Raw genomic sequence first — 17,197 nt, forward strand, 5'->3', positions numbered from 1 at the left:
AACCGATATTGAGTTCTCGTGGCCTTCCCAGACCTCAAACGTCCGATCTTCTAGGAAGGACGCGAGCCATTTCAGAGCCAACCCGGAGACCCCCACCCCCGACAGCCGCTGGAGTAACACCTGATGGTCTACGGTGTCAAATGCCGCACTAAGGTCCAGGAGGATCACTGCCACCGATCCCCCTGAATCCAAAATGCTCCTGGCATTCTCCACGACTGCCAGCAGGGCAGTGTCCGCCCCCTGGCCAGGGCGAAATCCCGTTCCACTAGGTCTCCAGATAAAAAGGATACCTCACTCGCGCCCCAAACCTATTGAGGCGACATCAAAATTATCTATCCCAAAATAACCTGGTTCTGCAAGGGGGGGTCCATGAGGTTGAATCCTAGCCTGGGATTCAACCCGTAAACTAACCCGCAGACCGAGGACTGGGAGCAGGGACCGAACTGTGCCATCAGCTCAAAAAACTCACAGAAGAACTCTTGCTCCTCGAGTATTGAACTTTCTGTATCTTGGATATTGCCAAAATTGGAAACAGTAATAATATATGCTATATTTTTGTGAAAATAGCCTTGAGAAAGCCCCTGCACAATTCGCCAAGAGGGGGCGAAACACGTGTCGGCTGTCCATGTTCCACTAAAAAACAATAAAGATGTTACATTGCAACCTGAAATAGTTTTGTCCTCTGTATGACGACTTGACAGAACGGATATTAATCCTAACAAGCATATTGTGATCCCTCATGGAGTACACACTCTCCACTTTTCAAACTTGCGTTCCTGTATGAAGCCCAAGAGGTCCAGAGCTTCAAGTGTGTCTCCATTCACCTACAAAAGTAGCTTATCAAAGCGCTGTTTAAGCCTTGGAATCCTTGGACCTTTCCTACCTTGCCTGTAATTGTAGAGCAACTGTTATTACCTATTGACTTTTGATGCATTTCTGCCTTCCAAATGAAAGACAATGTGTAAAAAAGAAGTCATTTTGAAAATGACCTGTAGTTCTCATGCTAGTATAGGTACTCCCAATTTCGGAAATGTGCCCATATCTACTGTTTCTAAACTCTATATTTTGTTCCCATTTCAGAAATACATAGGTGTGTTTCATATCTATTTTTCCATGTATACATTTTCCCAGAATAATTGCTATATACCCGGTACATAATAAAAAACCATAGCAAGACGCTGCTCAGTTATTAGCTCTGGGTTTGTCGGGTTCTTAGTGAACCTACAAGTGCTATATATTCCCCACAACCAGAAAGGTTCAGCCGATGTAACAGTATATTGCTTTCAAACAGCGGTCATAATTAGAAGAAGTTACAGGTGAAAACGTTGACACAAATGGCTGTTTTTTTCAACTAGTTTTCACTTTTTCCTACATTTAACTGTTAGTTTCTATAAGTAAACCTTGAAGGATCTACATAAATGACCCCTTGCTGAATTCAGAATTTTATCTACTTTTCCAAAAAACCAGACGCTTTCACCTGTAGCCCTTTTTTAGCATTTTTCCCCCAAAAAATAAAATTTTAGCTGTATTTTGGCTAATTGTTAGGTCCCCTCCAGGGGAATCCAAAAACCCTGGGTACCTTTAGAATCTCCATAATGTTGGATAAAAAGGACGCAAATTATGTGGTTAAAACTTTACAGTGGCCTAAGCGTGAACTACCCCAAATAGCCCAAAAAAGGCTTAGCACAGGAGGAAAAGGCCTCGCAGCGAAGGGGTTAAGATAAAACCCCTAGTGTACGAGATGCTCATTTTAAGATAACACTAGTGTACGAGATGCTCATGTTAAGATAAAACTCCTAGTGTACGAGATGCTCATGTTAAGATAAAACTCCTAGTGTACGAGATGCTCATGTTAAGATAATACTAGTGTACGAGATGCTCGTGTTAAGATAAAGCTCCTAGTGTATGAGATGCTCATTTTAAGATAACACTAGTGTACGAGATGCTCGTGTTAAGATAAAGCTCCTAGTGTACGAGATGCTCATTTTAAGATAACACTAGTGTACGAGATGCTCGTGTTAAGATAAAGCTCCTAGTGTACGAGATGCTCATGTTAAGATAAAACTCCTGGTGTACGAGATGCTTATGTTAGGATAAAACTTAGCATTCACAAAGAACAGTACAGGGCTCAGAAGAACTACTTACTGTGTTTTGTACAACATTTGTGATTGTTGACAACACTCCGCGAGAACTGGCTGAAGGAGAAGCTGGTGGAGCTTCGGCAGTACCCTCTTCTGATTCAGAAGCACATTCTATTAAATAAAAAAATATATTAATAACTCATTTTAACAGGACCATGAACTCTGAGAGAAGGAAGTTGTTCGCTGCTTTGTTGGATACGCTAAAAGGATACTTAAACATGAATTGTGTTGAGTATGCACAGCAATAGTCGCAGGAATAGTGGTTATGCGTCAGTTAGTAGATCTGGCAGGTTGCAGGTGGCTGATAACGCATTTGCAAGTGGCCTCCCTAATAAATAGGGGGGACAAGACAACCCACACCAGGGACTGTTAGAGCATGGATTGCCCAGGCGAGCTGACCGGAGCAGAAGAGGGAAAAGCATGTGATCAGGTCTGACAAAGTCCACTAACGCTAGACTTAAGCTTATCCAGTGTAAAATCTTGCATAGAACCTACATGACCCCCAGAAACCTTTCTATGATATACCCAGCGAACCCAAATGCACTGGCCTCAGCAACCTTTTTACACAGACATGGCCCTGTCAACCGCCAGTGGAATTCTGAGCAGAAGTGATGAGTACATTATTGTACCTAGCAGGGATGGTTCTGACAGGGACCATACCGGTGCTTGCTGATGGTACTGCCACAATGCAGGAAAATTAAAATGGCAACATGGATGGTGACGCTCAGGGTAGTCCTAGCAAAGATGCCAGATCCCCATACACTGGCCTGCATCCTGCGCCCTGGAGGTAAGAGTCTGCAAGATAGATTTATTGGAGTAGGCTGAACAACACATGCAACTCACCCGCAGAGATTACAAAGTGGTAGTGGATTTGGCAACTTGGGTTAGACATATTTACATAAATAATGGACCCTCCAATAGCAGACCTCCCTTAACTATAAAATGTTGACATTTGTGGGGTCTGGTAACGATAAAGTTACGATTGAGCATTATGTGGAACATCTCAAAGAATTGGTCGCTCAATAACTGCTATGACTAGATGTAATGGGGTGGTCAAATACTTAAGATTGGTTGCACATGAGATAATGTTTATGCTTTTGAGATTTTTCTGAAAATTCTAATAAGCATATTAAAAAGAAAAAGAATATCCGCAGCAATATTCCATCGCTCCTATAATATTCCATTGTTCCAGGAGACTGCACTGAAATCTACTGTCAGACCCTTCGACATTAGCAGTCAGGGAGTGGACATTCCTTGACATCCTCGGACCATACAGACTCACCCAGCTACCTTTCTTCTTTAGGCCCAAATTCACAAAACCAATTATGAACTAAGTGTGACTTTGGTGCATAAGTGGCTTGATTTCCGAAAGTAAATTCATATTTTAAATTCACAAAATATGAGTTTAAACTCAAAGTAACTTACTCACATGTAATATTACAACAATATGATATATTACTGTGTGGGAAAGTAATACACCCTGCCATCACGGGGGCAGAGGTGTGTATTTCTAGGTGGAGACAATGGCCAGAGTAAGTGAATGCTCATAAACATGCATATTTGTGCTCTTCACAAACTTTTGCAGGCCCTTTCCTACCCCATATGTGCTACAACATGTACTCCTGTCCTTGACAGGTGTATATTTGTATTTGCTGTGGGAAAGTGGATTGGACACTCCCAACATTGGTGGAGGATTACAGGACAGCAGTTGTCCACAGGGAAAAATATTTTCCAAATAGAGAAAAAGAAAAAAAACTTTACATGTGCTAATGTGTAAACGTACACTGTGTCTAAATTACTCACCACATTTGCTCCAATTATACACCTAAGCCTGAATATCAACAATGCTTATAAATATATGAGTATATGTTTGACTTTCAAAACTTTTACACATTTCAGTTCCAACATTTCCTATACATTGGTAGTACGATAATTCTCTTTTGCCAGAATAGTTTTTAGGTCAAAGCCTACCATACAGCCCAGCCGTCTGGTTTGCTAAAGACATGTTGTGGACATTCAGAAAGCTTCCCTGGGAATGCATTCCGCCCATTGCTTACCATTGGCTTTGCGGTTTATAACCCACATTTGCTTGCTTTTTAATTAATGACTTGTTTTAGGTTATCCAGCTTGAGTTCGTCCCTCCAGTGGAGCATTACCTATTTACTGTATTCTTTCTGCTAGCTTTCTGTAAACAAGCCTTCAAATCTTGTTCTTATTATGCCACATTTAAAGACAGAAGTCAAATGTCAGGCTCTGCCTTCCAGGGAAGCTTGGTGTTTACTATTCTTTCATTGACTACAAAGTGAGAGGATTTATGTGACAAGCGTGCTATGAAAGAAAGGCTTCTCTGTAGCACAACACATAATTTAAATGTCTGTAAACTGTACAGATATTTTTGAATTAAGAAAGCACAAATGAAGCACATTTTTTTCTAATTTTGAAATATGGTGGAAACATATTTTAATACGATCAAAACAAATAAATACACTAAGTCAGGGGTCTCCAAACCGGTCCTGGAGGGCCGGATCCATGCCAGATTTTTTGGATATCCCCATTGACATACATGTCGTTATTTTGAAAATCTGGCATGGATCCGGCCCTCCAGGACCGGTTTGGAGAGTCCTGCACTAAGTGCTGACATTTCCACACATTATCGTTTTTGCTGAATACTTTATCAGTAAAACCGTATGTCTGTGCACATGTAATGGTCATTTCAATTGAAAATGTGTTGTCTTTAAAGGTAAAGTGCTCCGCACCATGCATACTCCACTTTACACCGCTATACTCTACTTTATGTCACTGCACTCTACACTTCTCTACTCTACTGTGCACAACTCTACTTTATTCCACTCTACTCTACACCACTGCACTCTACATCTCTCTGGTCTAGGCCACTCCACTCTACTTTGCACCACTCTGCTCCATAACTGCACTCCACTCTACTCTGTACCACACTCTACGCCACTCTACTCTACTGTGTACCACTCGACTTTATGCCAATGCACTCTATGCTACTCTACTCTGCATCACTGCACTCTACACCACTGCACTCTACTCTGTGCCACTGTACTTTAAGACAATCAACTCTATATCTCTCTAATCTTTTTTGCACCACTGTACTCTATACCACTGTACTCTATGCCACTGCACTCTTCCAAGCACCACTGCACTCTACTACACTTCACTCTACTCTGTAACAATCTACTCTACGCTGCTGCACTCTACACCACTCTACTCCAGTTTATGCCACTCCACTTTGTGCCACTGCAATCTACGCTATGCTACTTCACTCTATGCCACACTGCTCTACTCCACTCTACTCTGCAGCACTACACTGCACTCTCTTCTACTCCATGCCACTGCACTCTACGCTAATCCACTCTACCCCTCCCTAATCTAATCTGCACCACTTCACCGTACGGCACTCTACGCCACTGCAATTTACCCTGCACCACTCCACTCTCTGCCACTTCACTTTACTCTGAAACAATCTAATCTACACTACTGCACTCTGAGGCACTCAACTCTATGCCACTACAATCTACGCCACAACACTCTATGCCACTGCAATCTACGCTGCACCACTCTACTCTACCCTGCACCACGCCGCTCCATGCCACTCTATTCTGCAATACTGCACTCTATGCCAATACACTCTACACCAATGCACATACTCTGCAGCAATCCACTCCCTGCCAATGTACTCTACGCCACTCTTATCTACTCTGCACCACTGCACTCTATGCCATTCTATGCCACTGCATTCTAAGCCAGTCTACTTTAGCCGCTGCCTTCTTCCCTACATCACACAACCCTGCACCACCCCACTCTATACCACTTCACTCTACTTTTAAACATGCACTCTACATCACTGCACTCTATGCTGTGCCACTCCACTCTTCGCCACTGCACTCTGACACTCTACTCTATGCCTCTGCACTCTACGCCAATGCACTTTACACTCCTATACTCAAAACCAATGCACTTTAGGCCACTGCACTGTGCGCCAATTTACTTTGCCCCAACTGAACTCGATGCAACTATTCTCTACTCTGCAACACACACCACCACTTTTTTTTACTCTACACGATTTTACTCTATGCCACTAAACTCTACACCACTCAACTCAAAACCATTGCACCCTGTGACACTTTACTTTTCAACACTGCACTCTTTGCCACTAAACTCCATGCCACTCTACTCTGCACCACTGCACTCTATGCCACTGCACTCTACACCACTGCACTCTACTCTCGACCACTCAGCTCTACACCACTCTACTGCACTCTACATCACCATACTCTATGCCACTCTACTCTGCAGCACTCCACTATATGCTACTGCACTCTACTCTGCACTACTTTATTCTGTGCCACTACACTCTAAACCACTTGACTCTCCTCTACACCACTGTGCAACACTCCGTTTCTGCTCCACGCTATGCCACTACACTCTGGACCGCTGAACTCTTCGCCTCTCTACTCTGCACCACTGTATCTACATCACTGCATTCTACAATGCTGCGACACTCCACTCAACTCTACAATATTCCACTCAATGAGTCTCTACTCTACGACACGGTCCTCTATGCCACAAAGCTTTGGCCATGCTGAACAGTAGTCATGCTGGTGTACAAAATGGCTAAAACACATAGGCAAAGCCAAGAGCACTTGTATAGGCGAGACCTACTGGCTTTTCCATTGCTTGTTTTATTTGCTTCCGGCTGTAAATCTCTCATAGAAGCAATTTCTGCTTTCAAAAGGAAAGTTCTTGCACTACAGACGGGATAGGAAGAATTTGGACCCTTACCTCTAGAATGGGCAAATAATGTGTAACCTATTGCTGAGAGTCAGAGCCTTGTGTATCTCACACAAGGTAGGTCAGAAGGCCATGACTTCAGGTAATAAAGGAAGCCTCGAGGCTGAGACTGTGACCACTCTAGAGAGGTCATCAGCCGCAGATTCAACAGATACAGAGGGAGTGCATTCTAATGGCTTGGGTTTTGGGCTATTTGCTACTGGAATTACTGGTGTTTGCATTGGTTTTGGGGTTGTGTTTAATACGTCAGTCTCTTATTTCACCTCTTTATTTGGAATAACAATTTTGATGTTAAACTGTATTGTTCTCCGACCAACAGATGTGCTCGTGGGAGTAGACTTAAAATAACATTATACACAGTCAGCTGTGCGCCAAGAGAGTTTTGTTCCCATACAGAAATGGCAATTAATTCAAACCATGGTGTCCTGTGTGACACATCCCGAGTAAAAGCACACAAAGAAATGTGCAGGATGTGCACCTTTTATCCTCTAAGTCATTTAAATAATAGGAAACTGCTGAATTGCGAATGTGACGGTCGTACTTCAGCAGCGTCAATGTAAAAAAAAACGAATGGAAATCTAAACAACAAAAATACCTATGCAACAACCCAGTAATCCTAATTTTTTTACTAAAGTCTGCTGCCATAAGAACAATATGTGATAGAAACCTGTGCTAATGTAGTAATTGTGCATCTTTATTTAGAAAAACAAGCATTTGCAAAGCCAATACATCTTGCCTATGTGAGAGCTATAGGCTTTGCCAATGTCTTTAAGACATCTTGCAGAGCTGCAAACGGAAGTAGCAACACAGAAAACGGGGAAGAAGAAAGATAAAGAAGCAACAAGGAAGAAGAAAAAAGAAGCAGCAACACAGACAATGAGGAAGAAGAAAGAAGAAAAGTACCTCAATCACAGCGCGAGTAGTGAAAGGACACTAATCAAGAGGAAGCAATCAGTACTTGGTCTATGCTCCAAAGGAAAGAAGGGGAAGGGAAACTGGCACATACTAACCAATCACAAAGCAGCAAATAAGAGTGTAAATGAAACAAACAAATGGTAAGCAATATGGGGCCCCAAGCCCCCTTGTAATATACAATATTTCTCACAAGCAACACTGCATGTGTGCTGCCTTAGGCAAGATCTAAAAATCTCAGAAGTCCAGGTTTAGCAGAACACCAAAAGTGGCATCACAACAACAAAATACAATGGTCTTCTTCTAAAGATCACAATCCTGGCTAATTCACTCAAAACCATTTATATGGTTCCTCATTCAGCAGAAAATAAATGGCAGACACCCTCCTTGTGGTCCTGGATAGAAATGTACAGTGCTATATACCAAGTTGCATAGGTAAGGATGTCAGAGCTGGGCAAACAAACAACATATAAAGGGTTCTCTCAGATCGAATACCTGGGTTTCAAGTCTATGTCTTTTCGAAGAGCACTCCTTTCACCCCTACGGAGGGTTGCGTTCATCCATCCTTTTCTGGATATCGAATGATTACCTCACATAAACCTCATAAGAGATCCTTAACTCAGGACGCTGAGAAACTACCAGACGTTAAAAAGAACGAGCAGTTTCTTTTATGTTTATCAAGACACCTAACAATATTCACACTTTTCATGGTAAAGTAAGCCACAGAGGAAGCTTTACCATCTCCTGTTATGAATAAGCACATTATGCCAATACACCCTGGCCATATACCTTTGATGCTGCTTTGCTTTTTAGGCCATCTGACAGCAGAGAGCACATTGTAACAATACAATGGCCAATCCGTACCCCTAGCATACACACACCATGTCAGCATAGCAGAGCATGTGCAAGTTTAGGGTTTTTGAAGTGAGTAACAAGTCCAGATATTAAAAGGCAGGGCGGATCTCATTACTGACTCCAAATGAGTATCTACATCCCTGAAACAATTCAGTGGTTTCAGTTTGAGTGTGCCAATGACAAGCTACTCTGTGCTGCTGAGAAGGACTAACAGGGAACTTGGTAATTCAAGTCCTTTAGTTTTTGTGGTAAGTGCTGAAGCTCCACACTGGAGTCGTTCTTCAGGTAAGAAGCGTATTTATTAGTTAGAACTTCACCCACAACATGGAGCGTGTCTCTGGCACGAAGGTCGATCTGCAACTGTCATTGCCCATCGAATCTACCGCCAGCGCACACTCCATGCACGGGACACCATTGTTTAAGCCATAACATTCTGACATACTATTCGACATTCCAATACAAACCCACTACAGTTTTGGTCACCATCAATATTTTAAACCTTCAGCTAATTCACTGGCCCTAAATATTTCTTTCCTTGTAGCAAGGACGAATAGCCACATCTAACTGACTAAACCTCACCCGGTGAGATCCACGCCTTTAGAAATAGGGTCTTTGCCAACAGAAAGACGTTGGCAGGCATGTACATGACGGAGGAGCCCCATATGGATGCTCTGGATGTAGGGGCACTTGAATAAGCACTTCAGGAGGCCATTCCCATCAATGCATTGCCAGAATGAGGATGCACCACATTTAGGCCTTTTGCATCATAGGATGCTCAGTCTATTATTTGTAGGGCTCCAGTAAACATACTTCTGGAATTGACTACAACAATGGCCTCTATGCTGTCACCAGGAAACTCCCCACCTACTTTGCATATAGCTTTTCATTTCGCAGAGAACCAACCATCACACCCATAGTTTGATTGTTTTTTTCCCACTTGTTACTGTGGTCTGTGCTGTGCAACGTAAGATAAATATATTTGTAGTGTGCACTATAAAAAAATACACATATAAAACAGATAATGAATTAAATACGTAAACAGGCTAAATGTCACCTTAAACACTGGCATGTTTTCCACCCACAACACAGAGCCCCTGGCTACATTTTTTGCAGAATATGTTTTTTTTTCCCACACCAGGTAAGTGCCATTACTACGGAGAGAATTATTTACCAGGTATGGTAAATACATTCTATTGCACTTTTAAAATGAGGACTAACATGCAGAATTCATATATAGTATCCAAAATATCACATTTTGCTTTTGTCTGGGTCATTTCCTGTGCTAACTTTCAGCAGCGTTGACCTGCTTAAATGTATCAGGTCAAAACTGGGAAGATGTGATAATTATCACACAACTCGTAATATCCAGTCCCTGTGCAAACTCCTGTTTGTAGAGCAATAGTTATTTAGCTCTGAACGTTTAATTGGGCCGGAGATGGATAGTTTAAAGTGCATTCTCCAATGTGCCACTAATGGACATGTCAGATGTTCACTTTAATTGGACAATTTTACTACCAGGCTCCTTTCTTAATAGCTCTTTTATTTGCCAGCAGAATCAATAATGGAACATCCTGGGTGATATAAACTGCAGAAGATGAACAGTTTAAGAAAAACAGGCACCTGTTCTGGTGGCTGGCTGTGTGACAGAAGGGGAAGTTATCACAAAGAATCTGAAAGGCAGCAACAATCACTGCTCTTAGGGTTAAGATTCTACTGGCAAATATTTGCAAAGTGTCTACCTAGTGGAAATGTTGCATCAGTCATGACTCAGACACGAGGGTGGGGCATTCATTGTAATAACCCTTTGCAACCACGCACACACTGCAATCCCACGGAAACGGCAGAGAGACGCTGTGGAACCTTGGAGCCCTTGGAGCCTTTAACCCTTCATCCCACTGCTCGCCGCTCCCGCTGCGCGGGAGCCGCTTCGCCGCCTTGTCTTTGTGGGTGGTCTAACCAACGCTATCCAGTGTGGATCCTGCCTGCTGCCCGAGGTAACGACGTGGGAAACAAACACCTAAGGAGGCTGCAGGGGTAGCGCGGCAGGGACTCACTATCCCAGGAGTCCCTGCGTGACCACCTGACATCTGGTCAGCGCCCCCCTGAGTGCCCCGCCCACCATCGGCAGTTTGATTTAAGGAAGTGGACCCACCTACACTGTGTGTCCCACGGAAACGGCAGAGAGACGCTGTGGAACCTTGGAGCCCTTGGAGCCTTTAACCCTTCATCCCACTGCTCGCCGCTCCCGCTGCGCGGGAGCCGCTTCGCCGCCTTGTCTTTGTGGGTGGTCTAACCAACGCTATCCAGTGTGGATCCTGCCTGCTGCCCGAGGTAACGACGTGGGAAACAAACACCTAAGGAGGCTGCAGGGGTAGCGCGGCAGGGACTCACTATCCCAGGAGTCCCTGCGTGACCACCTGACATCTGGTCAGCGCCCCCCTGAGTGCCCCGCCCACCACCGGCAGTTTGATTTAAGGAAGTGGACCCACCTACACTGTGTGTCCCACGGAAACGGCAGAGAGACGCTGTGGAACCTTGGAGCCCTTGGAGCCTTTAACCCTTCATCCCACTGCTCGCCGCTCCCGCTGCGCGGGAGCCGCTTCGCCGCCTTGTCTTTGTGGGTGGTCTAACCAACGCTATCCAGTGTGGATCCTGCCTGCTGCCCGAGGTAACGACGTGGGAAACAAACACCTAAGGAGGCTGCAGGGGTAGCGCGGCAGGGACTCACTATCCCAGGAGTCCCTGCGTGACCACCTGACATCTGGTCAGCGCCCCCCTGAGTGCCCCGCCCACCACCGCCTCGCCTACATCATAAAGCGTGAGCCCGTCTTGCGGGACGCAAGCGGGACGCCGGGCGAAGCCCGGGCAAAGGGCGGGCCGTCTGTGGCCGTCCGGGGCCAGCAGGGGCCGGGACGGGCCACCCCCCTAACAACTTCGGTAAGCCTTTTGTCCATTGTAAAACGAGTAGCTCATGTCTGCAATATCACCAATGGCAACACGCTCAGGCAGATGCTCACGAAAGGGGGGAAACACCACGTTAGGGACTATGGACAATTTCATAACCCGTGCGGTGTCAGTGGTAGAAAAGGAGATCATACTAGCAGAACGCAGACTGTCACAGGAATATCTGGCTCATAAACGATCCTCTATGGGGTCCCTCGCACAGGCTAAATCACCAATACATAGCCTCATACCAGCCGACTCTATCACTGCTGCCATTCCTAGTGACACACAACCATGTGTCATCGATACACGACGGGCTAGTGACTTTCATGAAATCACATCTGACCAGGCACCCCTACAAAAATCTCCAACGAACATTCAAAAAAACAACACTCAAACCTCAGTACCATTGTCCTTACCCTTAGTAATGATACATGACGCTCCCTCTGTCCACCCCCTCAAATCACCTCCCAAGATGACAGGGCGAACAACAGCTGCTAAAAGGAAAAGACCGGTCACCCCTCGCAAAGCGTATAGATTAAAAACCCTAAAAAGAATACGTAAGAACTTCATGAATGTAGGTGACCAGAGCCAAGAAGTAGCAAACCCTCTCATGAACAACGGGGATGAGCATGGAGAATTCACGGAGCATAATAAAACAAGCGATCATGCTGACACAGTTGTTACTATAGAATCAGCCAACAACTCTGTAGAAAAACCGGCACCAGGGAAGCTGATGGAAGAAATTCTTTCACTTATGACATCACTATTACAGCCAGTAACAGTAAAACTGGAAAGGCTAATGGACCGTTTGGACAAATTCGAACAAACATCTTTGGATAATTTTTTTGCCCTGAAAACGCTGGTAAAACTTCACTCCAAGATTGATCAAGAATCTGAAAGATCGGAAAAAAGTCCAATGTCACCTAGACCAGCACATCAACCTGGTCCAGCTATGAAAGACAGGGCAATGAACTCAAAAAAGCAGGCGGCCTCGAGTAGGTCAAATACTGTGCAGGAAAGACCAGGTATGGAGTCCCCGAAAAACTCAATAACCAGTGATAGACCGAAACCGGCTGACCCACCAAAACCGGCTCCACGTAAAATTAAACATACATCAAAGTCTACCACTCTGGAAACCAAGGCACCTGCTAATCCAACAAAGGGAACGCAAGCTGCAGCCACTTGCAATAACATCAATGCCCAAACATCTGACTGTAGCACTGTTCCGCATAAGCCCAAAAGGGCTTACAATGCACATCTTCCACCAGGATGCCAACCGTATGTGGTAGTTCTCACTGGGGTTCCACAACTAAAACCAAATAAAAGGGAGTCATACGACGAGCTAAAAAATAAGACCTTATATTGGCTAAAAGAAAATAGACCTCTGCCCTACACAGTAAATTGCCAGGTTATCCACGTCCGAAGAGTTAGTTGGGTGGGAACAAGATTAAAAGACATTGAAGGAGATTGTATCCTGGTGAACTTTAAAGACCCCTCTGTTGCCCAACTTGTCTATAGCCAACAGCCATGCAGCAACAATAGAGGAATTGGGACCTGCGACCTTAGTTATTTCTACCTGATGCAAGGGGAACAGACAAGCAGAGTTCCACTTCAACATAGGATGACGACTAACAAATATTCCTTTTTTGACCCTCCGACACCACTTGAAAGAATACCACCGTTAATCGCAGGGTCAGATAAGAACTGGTCATGGTGGGGTTACTGACAAACAAACAAAGAGGTTGCACCCAAAGGTCTGCCTGCCCACCAATTCCATAAGGATCTGCAGGCAGGGAAAGCCGCAATCGCTGAAGGCAGCACTGGGGGCCACGGCTCCCTTCCACGTCCCTTGCACAATCAAGTTCATTGGTCTCAGGCAGTTACACTGACAATCCCGGAGGTCCCCAAGGAGAGCCACCTCTTGGCTATAAGCCACCTAATTGATCAAGAACCCATTGGTCATGAACCCCGCAAGCCAAAGCGTGACCTAAAGATCTTGTCATGGAACATTGCAGGGTTGTCCAGGAACCTGTGCGACAGAAACTGGAGCTCCTTCATCGAGGAGCATGACATCATACTTATGCAGGAAACATGGGCCACCAATATTATACATAGACTTGGCTTCAAAACGTTCTTCAAGGGGGCAATTCCATCATTAAGAGGTAGACCCTCTGGGGGTCTAATAATATGGACAAGTATCTCCCTGGACGTTGTTGTATCACCACTGTACTTTCCCTCTAAAGACTTACTAGGTGTTAAGATAACCACGAAAAATATGGGAGATGTATATATGATAAATGTTTATAATAGACCCTCCCCACGAAATAAGGCATCATTGGTTATTGAACAACTCAGTTCTTACTTAGTAAACATAGAGCCGGATTCCAAAATATACATAGGTGGGGACTTCAACTGCCAGTTCGAACCCATAGTGGGGCTCGAAAAATTACTAGAAATAGAAGATAGAGCGCTTGACATCCCCCCCTTAGATAATACAAAACTTGTAAAATGTTCAGTGGCTGCTATGCAAATTTATGAACTGACTGTATCGTATGGATTGCGGGCATGTAATGGTCGATTAAACCCAGATAAACCGGCCAATTTTACTTTTAGTAAAGGTTTGTCTAAATCCCTGATCGATTTTATGTTAATTTCTATAAACCTCTGGTACCTATTGTTGGCCTTCAAGGTTGTGATCAGACCCGAAAGTGACCACTTCCCCTTACAGTTAGGACTATTAGCTGACCCTTTTTTGACGCAAGACTGCGGGACGGAAATTGAGAGCGGGGTAGCTGAGGTTGCTATTTCTAATAATAGGAAGGCAATTAAATGGCCCCACATTCTAGCAAAAGAAGAGACACTCATGGGGATTTACAACATCTTCTCAGATATCGTCCCCCAATATGCAAACATAAGGCTGGGATCCCACGAGGTTTTGGAAATGCATTATCACCTAGTGGAATCTCTAACTCCCCTCCTGAGTAAATGTTGTACTACTAAAAAAGTTAATGTAAATAGGCAACTGGAACTAGAAACGCCTTGGTACAACGAACAGTGCAGTATAGCAAAATCGAACTTAATAACTGCAGTGAAATCTAAAGATCAGATGCGGGTTAGAGAGTGTAGGAAAGCTTATAAAACCCTTATGTTTAATGCAAAAAGGGAATGGGACGATCAAAACTGGGAAGAACTTTTGAGTGCAGCTAGGAGACATGATCAATGCACTTTCTGGAATTTAATAGCCAAAAATAACAAAAAAGGCTGTTCCAATAGGGATTTCTTTCTGGATGAAAAGGTTTGGTTTGACCATTTTGTGGGTTTGTATGATCAAGTAGGGTCCTCTGGTGTATATAATGACCCCGGGTTTCTTACTCAGTGCACAACTCCGGTGCAATTTAGTATTAATGAAACTCTCTGTGCCATAAAAGCAGTTAAGGCAGGGAAAGCTCCAGGTCCGGACAAGTTACCTGGCGACTTGTTCACCCATAATTTGGAGGTATGGAGCCCGTACATAAACTTTTTGTGCAATTCAATTTTATTGGGCACCCCAATCCCTGAAACATGGAAAGGGGCGGAAATTATAACTATCTACAAAAAAGGGGATCGTTACAATCCAGGGAACTATAGACCGATTAGTTTAATCGATATTTTACAGAAAATTTTTGCTAGACACATTTTAAATCGGCTTTTAATATGGATTGATGACTCTGAAATTTTATCTAATTATCAAGCAGGGTTCAGATCCAAGACTAGCACTGTGGACCAAGTGTATAGATTTATGTGTATATGCTGGAAGTATGTTAATATTAAGAAGAGTAGCATATATGTTGCATTTATGGACCTACGCTCTGCGTTCGATCTTGTCCCCCGCCACTTGTTATGGGAGTGCCTAAAAAAGATGGGCGTCCCGGATGATTTGTTGGGTAATCTTATAAAATTGCATAAAGATAATTTTGCTAAAGTAAGGTGGGGTAGAAATGGAGAACTCACCCGATCCATCCCAGTGAAAAGAGGTGTGAGACAAGGGTGCGTTCTAGCACCAACCCTCTTTTCATTGTTCGTAAATGATATCCCCCATTACTTAGCTCAATGCAATCATGATTCGCCCAAACTGTGCAGCGAGGCTGTCACTGCATTACTATTCGCGGATGATACCATCCTCATATCCCAAACTCCGAAAGGCTTGCAAAATCTAATAAACAAATTTAATAGTTATTGTGTAATGAAGGGGTTAGAAATAAATTCATCCAAAACGAAATATATGGCAATTAATCCCTCCAAATCCTTTAAGAAGAACTTGGTCCTAAATAATAACAAACTTGAATATGTGGAGTCATTTGACTATCTGGGCATTAGGCTGGATAGCAGAATGTCTTGGGCGAACCAACTCGACAAAAGCAGGCTAACACTTACACAGAATTCATTGCCCATCTTAAAGATTCACGGTGGGAGTACATCTAAAGCTATTACACCTGCGATTGACGTGTTCCAAGCAAAAGCCCAATCCGCCGCCCTGTATGGGGCCGAAATTTGGGGGCCTTATTCTATAAAAACATTTGACGTTGTAGAAAACAAGTTTTTCAGACGCCTACTCAGACTGCCCCAAAGAACACCTTTGGTGCCACTCTACTTAGACATTGATGTAAAGCGCACTGATTTCTTGTGTTTTTTGCGACCATTGCTTTATTGGGTGCGATTATGGTCTACCCCAGAACTAAGTAACTATAGAGCAGGCTTATTGGAAATTATGGAATTAGATTCATTCAATACAATTAAGTGGCTGAGACATGTGTCCCACTGGTTTAAAGTAATAGGCCTATCACACTACTGGGAAACACCAGCTGTATCTATCACCTTGCCTAATAGTTGTAAGATCCAGGTAAAATCTGCCTACTGGAACTATGTGAATAATCATATATATGAACGTGCCACTGGACAACTGACGTCCACATTCTTGCAATTCAAGGATCTTCCGTCATTTGAACTTTTTATGGATGAAATTGAGCCACCCCTGGCTAAATCTGTCTTCCTCAAATTTAGATATGGAGTGTTACAGATTAAATCAAATTCCTTCCGGTGGGGAGGAGTAAGTAAAGATCCTCATTGTACTTCATGTGTATTAAACCAGAAAGAAGATGAGGCTCATATCCTCTTCTTTTGTCCATTATACGTTAAATCTCGAAAAAAATGGATCATGCCTCTATGTAAAACTATGGGGACACGTTCATTCAAAGAGGCAGAACGCATACTCAGATCCTCTAACAGTAGGCTATTGGTGTTTGGTCTGAGTAGGTTTCTCCATGGTGTTTGTATAATTAGAAAGAAGCTTGGATTACCATTTTAAGATTAATTGATTTTAATATTAGTCTTTTAATATTTTTACTATTGTATATAAACTGTTTTAAAGAGACACAAAAAAAAAAGTTGATTGAACTAGTCGAGTATAAAACCCTGGTATGTATATCCCCCTTAAAACCCATGATTAATGAATAAGCCCAGAATTGCAATTTGTCTAATTAGCGCTA

At 43.5% G+C, this 17,197-nt stretch overlaps 1 protein-coding gene across 1 annotated transcript in view; it reads right to left on the reverse strand.

Annotated features, from left to right (window-relative positions):
- Positions 1 to 17,197, reverse strand: part of FAM114A1 (family with sequence similarity 114 member A1) — a 226,055-nt gene that overhangs the window by 163,444 nt on the left and 45,414 nt on the right. The window contains exon 5 of the mRNA XM_086963982.1: positions 2,146 to 2,252. Coding sequence (XP_086820108.1) covers positions 2,146 to 2,252 — 107 coding nt within the window. The remainder of the gene's footprint in view (positions 1 to 2,145; positions 2,253 to 17,197) is intronic.

This window comes from Lissotriton vulgaris, chromosome 3_2, assembly GCF_964263255.1.
Source record: "Lissotriton vulgaris chromosome 3_2, aLisVul1.2, whole genome shotgun sequence".
Lineage (NCBI taxonomy): Eukaryota > Metazoa > Chordata > Amphibia > Caudata > Salamandridae > Lissotriton > Lissotriton vulgaris.